General features: G+C 39.1%; 1 protein-coding gene across 7 annotated transcripts in view; it reads left to right on the top strand.

Annotated features, from left to right (window-relative positions):
• Window positions 1-19,023, top strand: part of scel (sciellin) — an 80,463-nt gene that overhangs the window by 51,176 nt on the left and 10,264 nt on the right. For 2 of the 7 annotated variants that reach the window (XM_072577928.1, XM_072577924.1), the window contains 11 exons: window positions 634-702; window positions 1,305-1,379; window positions 2,324-2,407; window positions 4,443-4,526; window positions 4,864-4,941; window positions 6,324-6,395; window positions 7,588-7,662; window positions 11,261-11,341; window positions 13,332-13,409; window positions 14,493-14,567; window positions 16,885-16,956. In XM_072577928.1, the coding sequence (XP_072434029.1) occupies window positions 634-702; window positions 1,305-1,379; window positions 2,324-2,407; window positions 4,443-4,526; window positions 4,864-4,941; window positions 6,324-6,395; window positions 7,588-7,662; window positions 11,261-11,341; window positions 13,332-13,409; window positions 14,493-14,567; window positions 16,885-16,956 (843 nt within the window). The remainder of the gene's footprint in view (window positions 1-633; window positions 703-1,304; window positions 1,380-2,323; window positions 2,408-4,442; window positions 4,527-4,863; window positions 4,942-6,323; window positions 6,396-7,587; window positions 7,663-11,260; window positions 11,342-13,331; window positions 13,410-14,492; window positions 14,568-16,884; window positions 16,957-19,023) is intronic. The other 5 variants (XM_072577925.1, XM_072577927.1, XM_072577929.1 and 2 more) reach the window with 5 other exon arrangements.

The raw sequence follows: 19,023 nt of genomic DNA, 5'->3' as shown, positions 1-19,023 counted from the left end.
GCTCAGGAATAGGGAGGCCCTGAAAATGACAAAGCCAGTTGACATGCCAAGTTCCCACCCTGCTCCCCATGTGGGGCAATTTATTGAGTGCCGGTATTGTGCCAGGATAGCTGTCTGCACTATAGGAAAGGTGGGAGGTTGGGCTCACTCAAAACCTTGGTGACACCCTGTGACAGACTAGAGGTGTGTGCTCAGGAGTGCAGGCCTACTGGTCTGTTTTGTTTGCTAAAGTGTGGATAACAGCTATAAAGAGTGAGGGACTAACCCTTCCTCATGTCCTGCCCCCAACAATAGTGGCGTAGCTGCTTCTTGTTGAGGTGCCCTTTCACTTATTTGTCATGAGATCAGTAGCTTCTCTGAAGCTTCAAGGACTTTAATCATCCTTTGGCCTCAATGGCATTTCCAAAAACCCCAATCTAACAGGAAAGCCATTTTCATGCCAATTAAGAACTCACTCATGTGAACATTTTGACTTTAATCTGTTACCTACATGAGGAGGGTTGGGAACACACAGACATCCCTGACTCACATTCAGCACATCAGGTCAACTGGAGCAACTAGAGTAATATGGTTAGTGACTCGCATTAAGTGCTAGGACTGTGGCTACAATCCAATTTGCTCACCTGTTTATAGAACACCTGCGAAAGCTGAATCTGAGAGTCTGATTGATCTGACACCTACCACTGAAAGTACAAGCAAGGGGTAAGTGCTGCAAACTATGGCTAACACTTTAGTGATAGGCTTTAATCAAATGTACACTTGACAGGATTACAGCTTTGCCCAATCAGGATTTTGCTTCTTCAGTCTTTCAATTACTTTACACACACTTCCATGTATCCTATCTTAAATGTCAATTGTCCACTACTTGATTAATATTAAGTCCTGTTATAGAAAATATTATTTCATCAATTTTCCAATTTTGCATCTTCTCCTGTCCTGGTGGTGTTTTCTATTGAATGAATCATGACTGGCACTCTGGTGCTCCAACTGAGTGGTAACTTTTCATGTGTGAACAGTGTGGGTTGTCAAGCAATTGACCATGGGGACACTAAATAAATATCATGACATGGCCACCTAATTTACCAAAGTAATCAGGTTCTTGTTTAGGATGTGCTTCAGTTCTGTTTCAATATGCAATTATGACATTATGGCGAACAAAAAAAATCATGTTAACATTCAAATGGAATTCAACAAAATCTGTGATAACACATTAAATAAATCTGGCTGTCACTGGAATCATTAAAACAGGTATATGATGAACACTGGAATCTATGATGATAGTATATTTTCCTTTCCGTTTTCAGGTCAGATTTTATATCGAAGGTTGGAAGCAAAAGCCTAATTGATCTTTCAATCACTCCACAGCCATCAAAGACAAAGTAAGATTACAGTCAATGTTACCTGAAGCCAGAATAAGAATTGCAATATCATTTATCAAAACTCACACACATTTAGAAGCTTTAAAGACTGAGTTCAAAATGTTCTGAAAATTACTACAGATTTGAGTACTTGGTGGAATATATAGAATAACAGTTGACTGTAAATGGAGGCACAGAGTGCAGAAGCTGGGAAGTTATGAGAAATGTCAATATAACAATGTAGGAACTCAGTTGGAATACTGTGTCTATTTGTAAGCATCACACTTTAGAAAGTACATCAAGGCTTTAGAGGGAATCAGAGGAAATTTACCACTAGGGATGAGTGGGTTTCAGTTATCCGGAAAAATTTGAGAATCTGGGATTGTTCTGCCTGAAGTAGAAAAGATGAATGTGAAATTTAAAGGATGCATTCCAAATTATAAATGGCTTTCACAAGAGAAGGTGAGGACAAGCTGTTTCCTCTGGTAGAAAGTCCGGTAATTACAGAAAATAGATTAAAGGTAATTCTCAAAATAAAATCCACTGGGAGGTTGGCAGCAGAAGTGGAGAAAAATCTTCTTATTCATCGAATTATAACATTCTGGAATGTATAGCCTGGGAAGGTAATGGATGTAGATTTAATTTAATATTTACAGGAGATTTAGATTTTAAAAAGTTGAAAACCAAACTAAATTACAAGTCTTTGGAGAGAGATTAGGGAGTGGGACAAATCTGTCGACTTTTTCAGAGACCCTAGACACAAGTATCTTGGGTCGTATGGCCTCCTCCTGTGCTGAGTAATTTTATGACTATATGACTGATACTTTGCTGAAATGTTGAGATAGGACATACCTTGGGCATTTCTAAAACAAAAAAATTCTCTTTTACCTTGTGATATAAAATAATGTTGGGAAATTGCAGTAATGTTGGAATTGTGGCTTTTGCCAATTTTGCTCTTGTTTAAGAAGTCCGGTTGCTACTCCAACTACTCCAGTTAGAACTTCAAGTCTGATTGATCTGTCACCATCCTCTCCAGCCAAATCAAAGAGGTAAGTTCGGGAGTGCCTTCCTCCAGTTGACATATTGCAGTTGGATCAGGTAGTTAGCACCATTTTATATTTCTTCAAATACAAGTTCATGTTTAAAATAATGATACTGTTCCATTCTTTGTGAACACATGAAAATGCAGTCAGGAATTATTGGTGCTTATTATTCTTCTAACAAGCCTGAATATGATGGTTAGGATCCACTGTTTTCTCCCTTGGGTGATTTCTTTTTGGCATAACTGAGTCAATAATTGAACCTGAAGTATTGATTGTGATGTACCTGCTCATGGTTAATCAGATATCCTGTTGTCAAGGACGAAACACTTCTAATATGTCCACCTATGCCAAGTGTATTGTCAGCACATACATAATGGTGTTCTAGGCGAAAGTGAGGACTGCAGATGCTGGAGATTAGAGTCAAGATTGGAGTGGTGCTGGAAAAGCACAGCAGGTCAGGCAGCATCCAAGGAGCAGGAAAATCAATGTTTTGGGCAGGAGCCCTTCATCAGGAATATATGGAATGGTGTTCTGATAGCAATTCAATGAATTATAGAATCATGGCAAACACCATTCTGGATTCATGTCTGCTGCGGCAGAAACATTTAACTGGTCACCTAACTATTGGATTACTGATACACTATTGATTTTCCTGTCATCATTGTACCTCCTTGTCTACCACTGTGACTTGAACTTGGCTCTGACTACTCCCCAGTTGCACCATCATACTCTTTAGTATTCAGAGCTGAATAATGGTTCAGAAGTGCGATGCGCTGAGACAACTTCTGCCTGAGAGGTGACCTTATAGAGGTTTATAAAATCATGAGAGGCATGGATAGGGTAAATAGCCAAGGTCTTTTCCCTGGAATGGGGGAGTCCAGAACTAGAGGGCATAGGTTTAAGGTGAGGGGGAAGATTTAAAAGGGACCCAAGGGGCAACTTTTGTCCACAGGTGGTGGTGCATGCATGGAATTAGCTGCCAGAGGAAGTGGTGGAGGCTGGTACAATTACAACATTTAAAAGGCATCTAGGTGAGTTTATGAATAGGAAGGGTTTACAGGGATATGGGCCAAGTGCTGGCAAATAGGACTAGATTATGTTAGGATATTTGGTTGGCATGGACGAGTTGGACCGAAGGGTCTGTTTCCATGCTGTACATCTCTATGACTCTATGACTGCACAGCACATGTACTCTCAAGAATGAAGCAGCTTTGCCATTCCTTCATATTAAACTTGATACTTCCAAAAAAGATGCAATAATACAAAACTTTACAATGATTAAGAAAACCTAAAGTGATAATAAATTGACCAATAATTTACTCTTTACTAGTTCTGTTAAACCTTATTTGAAGCTTCTTTTTCCCCTGTGGAATGAATTTGCACATGAAGCAAATTTATGATTTTACGATGAAGCAGTGGGTAGGGGTACAATTACTATGTTTGAAATATATTGGAAAGTACATAGATAGGACATGTTTGGTGGGCTATGGGTCAGGTGCAGGCAGCTTGGACTAGTTTGGGGTTATGGTTGGCATGGATCAGTTAGACCGAAGCATCTGTTTCCGTGCTGTATGACTTGGTCTATATCTCACTCAGGCACAGTCTTCTGACTACACACTCCTAACTGACATCACAATTTGAAATATTCATCCCTTATGTCTGATGAATCATGAGTTAGTACAATAATTAACACCAGTTGAACCAACAACTTTCATTTGATTGATAGATAACTGTAACCACGAGACAGACTCCTGTTTAACAAGGCAGTTTTAGATACTTGAAAGTTGTTCATTCAATGTCAGAGTGTGGCTCTTAATTTATATTTAAACTTGAAAAAAAATTAGCAGAAGTTACTGTATGAACCAAATTCACTCCTGCACTTGGTCCACATCTCTCTCAGCTGTCGTCTTTTGACCATGCATTCCTTATTGACCTTACTAATTAATCTAAGATATATAATTATCAACTAAGTGTTAATGTGCTCTGCAGTTGCACCATCATACTTTGACACAGCCTTCAGTTAAATCATTTATTTTAACAGAAACAGTGGTGAGTGGGACAATACCAGCTATTCCATAACTACAAGCACAAAAACATCCGTTGACCCAACTGCAAGAAAGTCAAGGTATCACATTATATAGTGTGTTATTTAAAGCAATTATTTCTTCCTGGGATAAAGTAACAATTTGCTTTTTCCCATGAATGGAATGGAAATCCATTGAGTTACATAATGGGCTAGTGATCAACTTCTTTTTTTTACTATCTGTGTTCAGTAGTTTACTTATGATCAGAGACCACCCTCAAGTTCCTACTAAACAGTGGGTCCTCCAATCAGGAATTTTGACCAAGCAAAGGTGTTTGACAAGGGTGGTTTATGAGGGCGAAAATTAAAGTAGATTATTAATTTATAAATGTGATTAAGTGTTCAATCTGGTGTTTGAAACAAACAATTTTTTGAACAGGAACAGTGGAAACTGGGATGAATCCAGCTCATACACCACTACAAGTACAAAGTCAACCTTCAACCCAAGGAACTCAAGGTACTTTGACAGCAACTTGAAATATCAAAGATAGACAAGCTCTTCTTGTAAATTGCCTAGTGTAATCAGTGTAGATGTTCTGCAGGTATATGGGAACAACACTTAAGTCCAGATAGATTGGTTGGGCTTAGGCTTTGTAAACTAGCTAATGTAAATTTGAAGTTCTGAGATAGATGATGGTAGAACTTGGAGTTTGTGGCTCTAACCAACAATAGTGCCCTGAATTCCTGGCATGAGATACAAGTTGCAGAACAAAACAGGCAAACAGATTCCAAGGAGAAGAGATATGATCCCAAAATGAGGGAAAATGTTGCCAAAGAGAAGAGAAATAGTTCAGCATGTAGCTCCTAGAAAATTCCTAGAAACTAAATAGAAATGACAAGGTCGTACTGAAGTTTAATATTGAGGGTTGGGATGACTGTAGGGAAGGAAATTATTAAGTTTATGCTTTTCTGTGGGCTGTCATAAACATCTGGTTATATTTTTACTTTAACTTGAGGGCACAATGCTGATTGGTACAAGTCTGATTTGAGTCTCATTGATGTCAATGTGCAGGTCATTGAATGACTATCAGAAGTGACCCCTGGCTGATTTTAAGTCCTCTCTTGTCTGATGGTTTTGGGTGAACTTTAGTAACAGTGGCTACTTTTCCACTTCTGGTATTTTTAACCTTTGGGGAATTTTTAACCTTTAAAAATTCACTGAACAAAAGTAGATTTTTGTCTTCTTCAAATGATCAATAAGATAACTACTAGAACATCTGACTATCTTGAAACCCGCTTGAGTTTTTTTTAATTTTTTGAACTCAATGTAGAGAAAATCAGATAAGTTTTACAGCAGCTGATAACCTGCTTTCCGGATTACAAGCAGTGTGAAAGTAACTTCCACATGATCTAATTCATCTTTGGTGATTATCTTAAGCAGTGGGAATCCAGTTTGTAAATTTGATTAAGAGATGTGGGTAGCTTTGAAATTGGAAAAATGGAGAAAGACTCAATAAATAATTAATTTTAACATTAGTGAGTTTTGAGAAGATTTGTAGCTCAGGTTAGATTCCAGATGTAGGTCTGCTTGATGAGCTAGAAGGTTCGTTTTCTGACATTTCGTCACCATAATAGGTAATATCTTCAGTGAATGAAGCACTGGTGGTGTCGCCTGCTTTCTATTTATATGTTTGAGTTTCCTCAGGTTGGTGATGTTATTTCCTGTGGTGACATCATTTCCTATGGTGATGTTATTTCCTGTTCTTTTTCTTATGGGGTGGTAAATGGGATCCAGGTCAATGTGTTTGTTGATAGAGTTCTGGTTGGAATGCCATGCAAAATAATTTTAATATTTTCAGTGTAGTCTTTGAAATACCTTTTCCTTTTTCACATCAACAGTGGAGACTGGGATGAAGTCAACTCCTACACTACAACAAGCACAAAAACATCCTTCAACCCAAGAGGTTCAAGGTATGTTGATAGAATATGATGTTATGTAGTACAGTTTGCTTCTGCTAACTGAATTTGTAGTTTGTAACAGAGTTGCACTTACTTGTCAAGATTGCAAAGGGAAGTATTGAGAAATTTCTTTTAAGCTTTTGGGTGGAATTTTCCATGTATTACCTTCGAGCCTCCTAATCTTTCTCCCATTGTGAGCAGCACTTTCCTGTTGAAATGGCTGGGCATGGAGTGGGTGCCAAGTTAAGCAATCATGGTGGATCTCCAAAGTCAAGCCCACTCCCATCTTCAGTGTGTTCTTATACCATAAATCTCCGTTTGTAATGGACTGTTTCCACCATAGCTCAGGTTACAACCAACTTTGGTCTCAGATCCACTTCCTTTGCTGAGATGGCTGTAGATTTTCCTTCTTGATCTTGCACGTGAAGTCAGTAAGAGTGAGAAATCCATGTTTCTCCATTTTTCAGAGAAATTGTTGCTTGGTCTATTTTACAGCCTATTCTAATTAAAAACTGTAAGAATTAGTTGCTCTGAATGTAATCGTTCCTTCATTTGTCAAGATTAGTAGCCTCACTGACCTCAAGTGGAGCTGTCTTGTCATGTGCATTCTAAGCTTTCTTTACAAGCCTTTAGTCTTCTTTTCTTTTGGTCAAATACGGCAGGACATTTAAAGTTCATTATTCATGTCCCAATGGCCATGTTAATTAAAGAATTTTTTAAAAGTTCCATTTTTTTCTCATCAACAATATATCTCGTGCTTATGTAAAAAGCAATGGATAAGAAAATTTCTTGTATCTAATACAGAAATGTATATTGACGTAAAAGTCTCACTCAATATGGGAGCAATATATAAGATTGGATGGATTTGAGGTTCACAGGCAAATGCTGAAATACTTTGACACTCTGGGATATTGTACCAAGCAATGATAAAATCTGGAGTTTTTGTCTGTGATCACCGATGACCTGAATTTATGACTTTTGGATGAAAGCAGGGAAACATGTTTCCAAGACAAGTGAAAATATTTCAGCCTCTCACTCATAGTGTGAAATTCTTGAAACTAAGTATAAAGAATGTAATAATCCAAGGTGTAGAATTGCATGGTATAGTTGGAAGAGAAAATATATGAATAATCCTTTCTAAGGCATTACCCTTTGCAGTGGCTGGTTGAGATACTATTTTCATTTTGTTTTCTCTTTTGAACAGCAGTAATGAGGACTGGGACAATACCAACTCCCACACCACAACAAACATAAAGACAACTTATGATACAAGTTCCAGGTATTGCACAGTACATTTAAGATCGTTATATCAAATGATATCTAAGGTAGTCAATTCGTGGTTTCTTTCAATTTTTAATCTGGCTTTTTGTACAATTTGATTGCAATAAAAATAAAAACAAGAACAAAGAGAAAGGCTGACCATTTTCTTGCATCTGTTTCAGCAAACTACACTAAGCAAAAATACCCCATTGTTTCCTTTGTAAATGTTTTGCTCATCTTCAAAATCTATGAAGTTTTAATTGAATATAATATTGCTCTCTGGCTATTGGCATTATCTTTAGCAGGGAGAGTAATTACTTAATTGTTAAGTCAAGACTGAGTATCATGAGACAGTTTGACCATGAGGGGGGCCTTAAAGTCAAATTTAAAAACACATTCACTCATGTCTACTGTTCAGCAGACATCACTCATTAGTGCAATAAATTAAGAGTAAATTCAGATTATAAACTCAAGAAAATTTTCCCTCACCAAGGAGTCACCAAATTAGCCCTGGGCCAATTTTAGATCTTTGCTTTTTTTTGCTGACTGAGATATCTTGATTATTTTTAAAGTTAGCCTCTACTTTTTGTCATTTGCATAAATGATTTGGATGTGAGCATAAGAGGTACAGTTAGTAAGTTGCAGATGACACCAAAATTGGAGGTGTAGTGGACAGCGAAGAGGGTTACCTCAGATTACAACAGGATCTGGACCAGATGGTCCAATGGGCTGAGAAGTGGCAGATGGCGTTTAATTCAGATAAATGTGAGGTGCTGCATTTTTGGAAAGCAAATCTTAGCAGGATTTATACACTTGACGATAAGGTCCTAGGGTGTGTTGCTGAACAAAGAGACCTTGGAGTGCAGGTTCATAGTTCCTTGAAAGTGGAGTTGCAGGTAGATAGGATAGTGAAGGAGGTGTTTGTTATGCTTTCCTTTATTGGTACAGGAGTTGGGAGGTCATGTTGCAGCTGTACAGGACATTGGTTAGGCCACTGTTGGAATATTGCGTACAATTCTGGTCTCCTTCCTATCAGAAAGATGTTGTGAAACTTGAAAGGGTCCAGAAAAGATTTACAAGGATGTTGCCAGGGTTGGGGGATTTGAGCTATAGGGAGAGGCTGAACAGGCTGGGGCTGTTTTCCCTGGAGCGTCGGAGGCTGAAGAGTGACCTTATAGAGGTTTACAAAATTATGAGGGGCATGGATAGGATAAATAGACAAAATCTTTTGCCTAGGGTTGGGGAGTCCAGAACTAGAGGGCATAGGTTTAGGGTGAGCGGGGAAAGATGTAAAAGAGTCCTAAGGGGCAACTTTTTCACGCAGAGGGTGGTACATGTATGAAAGGGGCTGCCAGAGAATGTGGTGGAGGCTGGTACAATCGCAACATTTAAGAGGCATTTGGATGGGTATATGAATAGGAAGGGTTTGGAGGGACATGGGCCGGGTGCTGGCAGGTGGGACTAGATCGGGTTGTGATATCTGGTCAGCATAGACGGGTTGGACCGAAGGGTCTGTATCCATGCTGTACATCTCTATGACTCTCTGACTCTTCCAAGAATTGTGGTGAGAAATAAATATTTGTTTTGATTAGGTTTTTAATGTTCTGAGATTGAAGTCTTGAGGATTGCGAGAAATCTGGCCTGACCTAAGTAATCATGGCCAGATGCCAATAATCTTCATCCCTACAGACTGCTCACCCAGTGAAGGAATCAAAATTTGACATGAATAGGCTACAATACTCTCGATAGATATGAGCCTGAACCGTGCTGGAGGGGACAATTAATTTATAGAGGCAGGCTGACACAAACAATATTGTGTGCACACATACAATACTTATCTTTCTTGTATCAATGGAATGTCTAGTATCAATTCCACCATTTGAGGTAAGGTGGGTCAAGTTACTCCTGACCCTAACCCTAGACTCTTTTTTTCGATGATATGAGGTGTATCCAGAACGCTTCTTTTCATTTTGGCAAATCTTCCTTCAGGGCTGCAGACGACTTCCTTAGTCTATTCTTTCCATGCCAAATTCCACTTGTTTGTCATGAACATATCTTAATATTCAAAAAAACCCCACTTCAATCCAATAGCGTTCTATATCTCGAGGCATTTCTCATCAGCAAAATCTTCTTTCTCTCCAATCCAAATAAAGGATGCAAGAACAGAGATTTATAAAGGATGTGCTATTAAAGTTTTTGCTACTTTGTTCAAAGTGTACCTGGTCTCCTTTTTAACAGTGAGTTGTGACTATCGGGGGTACAGTGACAGGAAAATATTGCTGGTGTTAGAAATCAAAAACAGAATACTGGAGACACATAGCAGGCCTGGCAGCATCTGTGGTCAAAACTTCAGGGTTAACATTTCAAGTTCAGTGACCCTTATCAGGTCTGACAAAAGATTGCTGGTCTCCATGTCAACCCTGTCTTTTGCTTGACAGATGCTGCCAGTCCTGTTTGTTTTTTCAGCATTCTCTGTTTTTGTTTCAGATAGTGACACAATTTTGCTACATTCATAAAACAACTACAGATATGGGTGGAAACTAAATTCAACTGAAATTTTGGAATAACAAGCTAATCCTGGCAGTGGGGACCAAGACAACAACCAATGATTGTTGTAAAACCAATCTGCCTTCAAGGGAAGGAAATCTACCATCATTACATGGTCTGGCCCACAGGTAATCCTCGACCAAGAACTGTGCAGATAGCTCTGAAATGGTTGAGTAAACCACTCAATTTAAAGATCATCAGAGATTGGCAATAAACGTGGACCTTCTAGCAATACCCACATTTTATGATAGAATTTAAAAAGAGACTGGAGGAATGCCAATTCTGCTTTTCGTACAATCACAGAAACATCTACTAAGGTAATTTTGAAAAGCCAAAGCTATTGGTCAGTCTCACAATTGATGCATTTTATGGTTGCATTTCATTTGTCTTTAATTGCCAATTCAGTGACTGTTTCATGCAGATCGAAGCCCTGCACTTAGTGGTGCAAGAAGAATAGTCTATCTGACAAAAAATATGGTCAAATAAGGAGAAATCTGTTAATGATCTGGGAAGAAGCATGGAGATTATATTATATTTCCTTTTTATGCTGGAAGATTATAAATTTAAAGCCCATCAACACCTCTTTCTGGAATACCTTTAAGTAAATGCAATTATGGAAATCTTTCACATTGTAAAGTAATTAACTCTGATGCTGCAGAAATGATTTTGCTAGCTAAGGTAACATATGTCAAGCTCAGTGAGAAGAAATAAAACCATATTTTAAGAATCATTATGAATCTCCACAAGTAAGACATTGAGTTGGGCCATGACTACAATTTGAGGCTTAAATTTATACTTATTCATAATTAACGTAAATGCAGAAACTTCACATTCTGTTCATTGGTGGAATTCGTTCTTCTGTTCGTTGGTGGAATGTTGCTAATAAATAGTGGAGCTGTCATGAAATTCTTGAAGAAGACCAAGGGAAAACAGAGCACATCTTGTTTTGCACTGAAAATGAACACTACCTTGCATTTGCAGTATTGTCACATCTCACAATATCAGAAAATTACAGAGGAATTTTGCAAGCAAAATTAGAAAACAAATCATTAATTGTGTCTTTATTGTAGGTCTACGAGTGAACGTGCTCTTCCCAAAGATGAACCTTACGAAACACCAACTTCTTATACCAAATCAAGCAGGACTTTCAGGTACAAACTTTGTGCCTCTATCAATATTTCAATGCAGATCAACTGAAATGACCTTGCCTTAATTTATGGCCCAAACTAATCTCACTAGCATGTGCCTTAAAGAATACCAAATTATAGTTTAACTAAAAATTGTGAGATCTGTCTAGACAAGTGGTTAATTGTACATTAATTTGATGATAGCACACTGAGAATACATGGATTCCTGGAGGATTAGGCTGACTGTGAAGTCGTTTAAAAATGCCAGCTGGATCCCAGTCCTAAGGGTCTTGCTCCTATTCCCAATATTGGCAACTTTTGCCAGTACGGGTTCAGGGTGAAGGTTTTGAGCCCACATCCTACACAACCACCAGGCTGGCTCTATTTCAGTGTTCGGCACCTCATAGCAGTTCTGGAGTTGGGCCAGATTCTGGCTGACTCATTATTCACAGCTCTTCAAGAGAAGCTGTGAACCATTGTCTGGATCCATTATCGAAAGGAAACTTTAAAAGGTGCTGCCCATGCCCGACACACCACTTCATGTTCCACGTGTGTCATCCAATACACTTTCAAGGTCTTTATGCCACTTCCAGGCTTCTCATTCCTCATAAATGGCTTCCATACCTTCTCGGTACCCTCCATGGACCTTTCATTACCATTCAGCATGTACAGAAACATGAGGTTTATAATAAAAATGGCAAGTGTTGAAATTGTGAGAAAAAATATTAGAATTTTCTTTGTCAAAAACACACTGTTCCTACTATATTATAAATTTGTCAATCAGACCAGGCCGATATAAGTAGTTTCACCCAGCTCACACCTCTTAATACTGATAAAATAGATCTTAGAAGGAAAACTTAGTGTAACCTAATAAAGATGTCAAGTAAGCAAGTAAATACTCCTTTGAGTTATCCTATCAGACCTCTGCTGACTTAATGCATTTGTAAATCTTGGAGTTTGGCCAGGAATTCATAGTAAATTCATTTCGGATCTATATTAACAGAAAGCACTAGTCAGACATCTAGTTCTCTCCCTAACATCAGGTGTATGAGGGATGAGGGCTAAAGAGTGTGATAACTTCTAACACACTGGGCTAATGTCCCAGAAAACAAAGGCAGTCCTTTCAACACTTGCTGACCCCATGATCTGTAACTGGGGTCATGGGGCCCAATTCTCTCCTGCTCTGCCCACACCCCTCCCTGGAATAAAAATCACTATAACAGGGAGGTGGTCCTCTAAATCTGAACATTTCCAACCTTGAACTACCCACTTTATGGATGTAAATTCAGCTCATTCAGTTCATGTTGACAGTCCCCATCAAAGCTTTGTTATATCCTCCAACAAATCCTCAGATGCAGAGGATTCTTAACATTTGTTGTCATTTTACTATGGCTGCTATTCAGAACATTTGTATGTACCAAGGAATCCGAGATGCACAAAGGATGCACTGAGGTAAGAAATTTGGCATCTAAAACAAAGGTAAATGATGTGAGTTTTTCTTCCAGTGTTCAAGAGTTACCATGGAAACAGCTTGGCCTTTGCTCATATTGGGCTGCCTCAAGTGTACGGCAAGGAGACAGGACCTTTAGCCTTTCCTACCCTACTTCATCTAAACGTATCTTCCTCATTAGTTGAGTTCGAGTCTTTTGAATTTGAAAGGTTGCACACCATAACCATGTTGATGTAGAAAATGAGAGACAGGACTGGAACCAGGCAAATATGATTCTTAATTCTGTAGTTATGTCATTACTATGGTCGACTCATTAATCATAAATTGGGATAATTTCATTATTTTTTATTATTGTATCTCTATTATTTGCCTTCCATGCATCTTATAGATACTATTTTACACAGTTGGTCAAAAGTAACATTGACCTTCAGTGTGTCAGTTGATCATTTAATAATTCACATGGTATACAACACAGTTCAAGTTCACCAATTCATGGTACCTATGTTCAGTGAGATGTATACATCAGTTAATATAAATATCTTAATTAATGTTTGTCTCTTTCAGCTCTAATTCACTTAAAGATAAAAGCCCAATTGTAAAGCCAGATCTGTCTGAATCTCGATCATCCTACAAGGAAAACAGGTATTTTTATGAAGTCCCTATACTCTCTCTCTCTACCCCCCCCCTGCTCTCCTTTCTTCATGCTTATGTCAGATCATCTATGCTTTGTGAGCTTATTGTGAAGACCAGATTATTCTCATTATCTCTCCATGATGGAATAGTCTGATTTGACTCATTGGCAGGGGACACACATGAAGAATGGTTAATGGACTGCTAATAAAACTGATTAAGTTGATTTGCTTCACACAAGTTCAAGTGACAGCCTTTTTCCACAGACATTAGAATCCAATGACAATGTACATAGGTAGAATTTTGGGTTCATCCTATAATGGCTCTGTTGATAAATCTTTTATTCAAAGTTGATATCACCAAAAGGCTGGTCTTTATGTGGTGCGAAATGTTATAATCATTTCCTGTTGCTGATGTGGTGCTTCACAATATGGGAGCTCATAGCAGGAACTCAGGTGCTGAGGATTCTTAATACTTGTTATAATTTTAGTATGGCTGCTATTCAGAATACTTGCATGTACCAAGGTATCCGAGATGCACAAAGCATTTCTTAATGTAGATAGAAAGCCTGTATGCTTGCTTGGTTTTGCTAATGTGAAGGTAGACAGCTAAGCAGCACTTTAATTGATCAATAGCAATGACTGATACAATGAAATTACTGAATCGAGTATTGAATGGCTAACAACAAAGATGAATGCTCAATGCAAAAGTCACAATTTATTATCATAACAGTCCATTTGTTGAGGGAGAGTTCTGCTATACTGATTTAACCAAAGGTAAGGAGATGGGAGAGTGTTCCGTATACAACGAACTATCCAGCCAGTTCCCAAAGGGGAAGAGAGAAATGGAAGTTGCAATTTCAGACAGTCTACTCTATGAACATCATCATCTTTGAATATATGTCTGGGAAACTTTACAGATTATATTATCTGTGCTTAGAAAAAATTCAGATATATATGAGGCAAGTGAGATACAGTCTGATATACTGTGCTCATTAAAGGAACAAAGAAAAATTATGATTAATGGCTAAAGGAGTACTGAACAGGATATATTTTACTGAGATGCATCAAGTAATTGATAATGTTTTTATGCCAGCCCTCCAAGTGAGAATCTTATTGAAGATGGTGACTCATACCAATCTCCAAGTTATTCAAAGATCAGGAACTCCAGGTACATTCAACTATTTTCAACACTGTATTCAGATTTGTTCTTAAGCATTTAACTTTATTAAAAACTGGGAGGACCATCCACAATTCTGATTAGAAACAAACATGTTAAAACTCGCTTTTGAGGGTCACAGAAGGAGAATTGGATGTACAGATTGGAATCTGGGGTATGAGTTGGTGATGGTAAGTAGACAGAATTGTTGCAAATTAAGTGCACTGTGTTGATATTTCTCACAATCCAAACTGCACTCTTGAAATGAAATTTAGTACAGTCTGTAATAGAGTAGTAATGTATCTGCTGAAAATTTTGTTTTGCAACGATTACTCCCAACAAACCTTTCCTGTCTCTTGGGTCCATAGACCTTCCCATCCCAACCCCAAAACCCACAATTATTTATTTCAGTCATTGATACTACCAGCAGTCCAATTTTTGCTCTGCCTTCCTTCTGGAATTATACCATCATACACTGACTGTGCAGTAATGAGATAATTGTCCTAACATCTGGAATTCCTCCAGTCACTCTATTCTGACAGTCTCCCAAATTTCAAATCCATAGGTGAGGTGTTTAAGTGAGAAAATTATAGATGCTTGGGCTCTGTTAATTGTGAGTCAAGAGTGTGTTGATGGAAAAGCACAGCAGGTCAGGCAGCTCCAAGGAGCAGGAGAATTGACGCTTCAGGCATAATTAATGCCCAATACATTGATTCTCCTGCTTCTCAGATGCTGCCTGAGCTGTTGCACTTTTTCAGCAACACACTCTCGATTCTGATCTCCAGCATCTGCAGTCTTCACTTTCTCAGTTAATTGTGAGCATGCATCAGAGGAACAGAATCTCATAGGGATAGAAGTTGTATTTTGCTGTGCCTGGCTTTGATTGTAACAGGTCATAATTTTGCAGCCAAAGCCAAGTCAGTTGTATAAGGCTATAGTTCAGAAGCAGTTAATATTCCTATTGCCTTGAGTTCCATCCACACAGTCTGAAACTGGAGACAAGGAGTTTACCTGTAGTCTTCATAGGGAGCAGATGTATTCTGTACAAGATTGAGAGAGTCCTAGTAATTACTAAGTGCTTGAACAGTAATGTTGAGACAAAAAAAAATCTGCAGCTGCTGGAATCCAAAGTAGGTAAGCATGAAGCTGGAAGAACACAATAAGCCAACTAGCATCAGGAAGTGGAGAAGTCAACATTTTGGGTATAACCCTTCTTCAAGAATGGGGATGGAGGCAGAGGGAGCTGAAGATAAAAGGTGGTGGTGTAGGGTTTTGGGTGGGGAGAGGGCATGTGGTGATGTAGTGATTGGTGAACATAGGTATAGGGTACAGCCTGATTGGTCGAAGGAAGGAATTAATCCAGTTGGTAGCTGGAAGGTGGGGTTAGTTAGTAGAATGGAAGGGAGGAGGCGGGGCTGGAACAAGAGTCTGGGGATGGGTGAGGAGGTTATTTGAATTTAGAGAACCCAATGTTGAGTTCTCTGGGCTGTAGACTGCCCATGCAGAAGATAAGGTGTTGTTCTGCCAATTTGAGGTCTGATTCATTGTGGCAATGGAAGAGACCAAAGATGGTCATATTGGAGAGGGAGTGGGAATGGGAATTGAAATTGGCAGTGACTAGGAGGTCAGGCTGGCCCTGCTGAGATGCTTGGCAAAAGGTGCCCTTAGATTATGTTGTTGATGCTGCCTGACTTGCTGTGTTCTTCCAGCCTCATGCTTGAATAGTAATGTAATTGTACTTATTAACATCATGCAATAAACCACCTTATTAACTAAATTGGTTCCTATATGAAAATGCTCTAATACCATTATTATACAGGCCCTAGATAAAGTATAGACAAAGATATCAACAAACTATTTCAACAACTCTTTCTCTGAGCCACATAATGGCAGTGCCACAAGGTGCTAATAGTGGCAATCAGGGCAAATACCATATTGTGACCCAAAGAACTGTGAAAAATATCTGAAATTGACTCAGATTACTTTCTCCTCTGGCGCTGCTCAAGGCATTCACACTACTATTACAAATAACAGAAGAGGTGCCAACAGCCCACTTGTTAACATCTCTTCCAATTCTACACCCTGCCATTTCACCACCTTCCCCCAAAACTCTGCCCTGCTAATATTCAGAAAGTTTGGTTACTGATGGTGAAAGAAGTGGCCTCTGGCAGCGTGTGCCTTGAATTGTTGCAAAGCTAGAGGCCTAGTTTTTGTTTTGGCCTCAGGTTTCCTTGAAGCAAGGTGCCAGATTTAGTCCCAAAGAGGAAAAAAAGGTCTGTATGACATAGTGACAGAATAACAATGCAATTAACTCTTTTGTTTTCTATAGCTCATCTCTCTCTGATGGCAAGAGTCCTGCAAAAGTGATAAGTTTAACCACTGCCTTCACCAGTGCTGAACAGTAAGATTATTTTTGAATGTCTTAATTTTGTTGAATTTGTCTGTTAATGCGGTAATGGATTTGCCAAGTTGTGACACAAAGGAAAAGTACTTACATTCCTGGCCAATTAGCGTAAACCGTGTTTTGTTTTTGGAATATTATAAGTCAAAATGTGAAATAACACAGCATGACTTGTGGATATGAAAGTGGCAGTTGTGGATTCAGTGAGTTAAAACCTTGGAAGCTTAGCTTTTCATCCAGTTCAATCCAGCAGGATGGAAGCATTTTCTGTTTGCAACCACCTTTCATTTTCCTTTTCCTGCTGTGGCCCTTATTTAAGAAATTGTCACAACCCTTCAGTGAGAACTGAGGATGTGTTGGGGTGACCGTGATAGTGGGTTTGGTTGGGAATGGGTGATGGCTGTGAGAGTGGAAGCCTGTTGGAGAGAGAGCACAGCTATTTTAATTTTTTTTTACAGCCGCTACTCCATTTTTTTTTGCGGTAGTGCTTATTTTTTTTCCCCAGCACCCATGTTGTGTGTGAATCGCCTGTTTATTTTTTTTTAAAAAGGGAGTGCAAACGCCCACACCCAATAGGTTTTTAGATTTCTTTTCCTTCTTTTTCTTTTTTTGTTCTTCACAGCTATTTTAATTCAGTCAGAGCTCACTTGCAGTCTCTATTGCTTCTTAATTCACAACTAATGACACCAAATTCTCAGCTTGTGACCCCACCTGGGCTTGCAAACCACAAATTGAAAAGGTCTGTTGTAAGTGAAGTGAATTAGGTATAGTTTTTCAGTCAATTCCTTGACATGAAGTCATTAAGATGAACAATGTAAGAAGGGATTCACAGTGTTGTAGCATAATACTCTTTTGAAGTTAGTGTTAATGCAGACTGTGGGTTTGAAAGAGGATGAGTTTTACCATGCTTTTGATTTGAGAATTGCTTGGTACTGACACATTGTGGCTGTAATAAAATACTACAAGTCATGAGGACAATGACATTTTCAATATTACTGATAATCTTGGCAAAGTCAGTACATAAACTAACCACAAATGTAGACTAATCCAGCAATTATGGATCAAGACTTTCCTACTAATAGATCATGGCCTTTTGCAATCTGCTGGGCCAGCTGTGGTCAAAATGGAAACAAAACAATCAAGGAACTATAATTAATATATATAAACATTTGTATGTGCTATGCACAAAGCTGCATTGATCTGCTGATGCTTTATGCTGAGCAATTTTTCTTTTATCAGTGATCATTTTCCAATATCTTTCAATCATGGGTCAAGGAGGCAAATTCCAAATCTATCTTAGCTAGAGTAGGCATCAAACCTAGGCTCGTGGCATTAAGTGAACCACATACTAGTCATTTTGTCAACTAGTTAATCTTGTATAAACATTCACAGATGAAAATGAAAAACACTGCCTTGCAAACTGAATGAGTTGGACAAAGGACTCACCTTTATTCCTCTATGGTCCCAGATTAATGAGTTCGACACACGCTGTGACCTTGAACATTTCTTCCGCCGCCTCTGCCTCTGTGCCCACTTTTTCAACCAAGACACCTGCCCTCCCACCGATGACCCCTTCTCCCATCTCCGACACACTCCATCCACCTGGACACCCCGTGCTGGCCTGTTACCCACCCCTGACCTCTTCATTTCAAACTGCCGCCGTGACATCGACCACCTCAAACTTTCCAACTACCTTATCCATTCCAACCTCTTGCCCTTGTGAACATGCAGCCCTCCAGTCCAACCCCAACCTCACCATCAAACCCACAGACAAGGTGGGGAGGGGGGAGCAGTAGTAGTTTGACGTACCAACATCTATACTACTGAAGCCAGGCACCAACTCGAAGACACCTCCTCCTACTGCCCCTTTTGATCATGACCTTCCCTCCCATCACCAAACCATCATCTCCCAGACCATCCACAACCTCATCACCTCTGGTGATCTCCCAACCACAGCCTCTAACTTCATTGTCCATGAACCCTGCAGTACCCAACTCTATCTCATAGCGAAGATTCACAAACCTGACTGCCCCGGTCGACCCATTATCTCAGTCTGCACCTGTCCCA

Source organism: Chiloscyllium punctatum, chromosome 9 (genome assembly GCF_047496795.1).
Source record: "Chiloscyllium punctatum isolate Juve2018m chromosome 9, sChiPun1.3, whole genome shotgun sequence".
NCBI lineage: Eukaryota > Metazoa > Chordata > Chondrichthyes > Orectolobiformes > Hemiscylliidae > Chiloscyllium > Chiloscyllium punctatum.
Note: the sequence above shows the minus strand (reverse complement) of the source record. Positions and strands in the feature narration are given on the sequence as shown.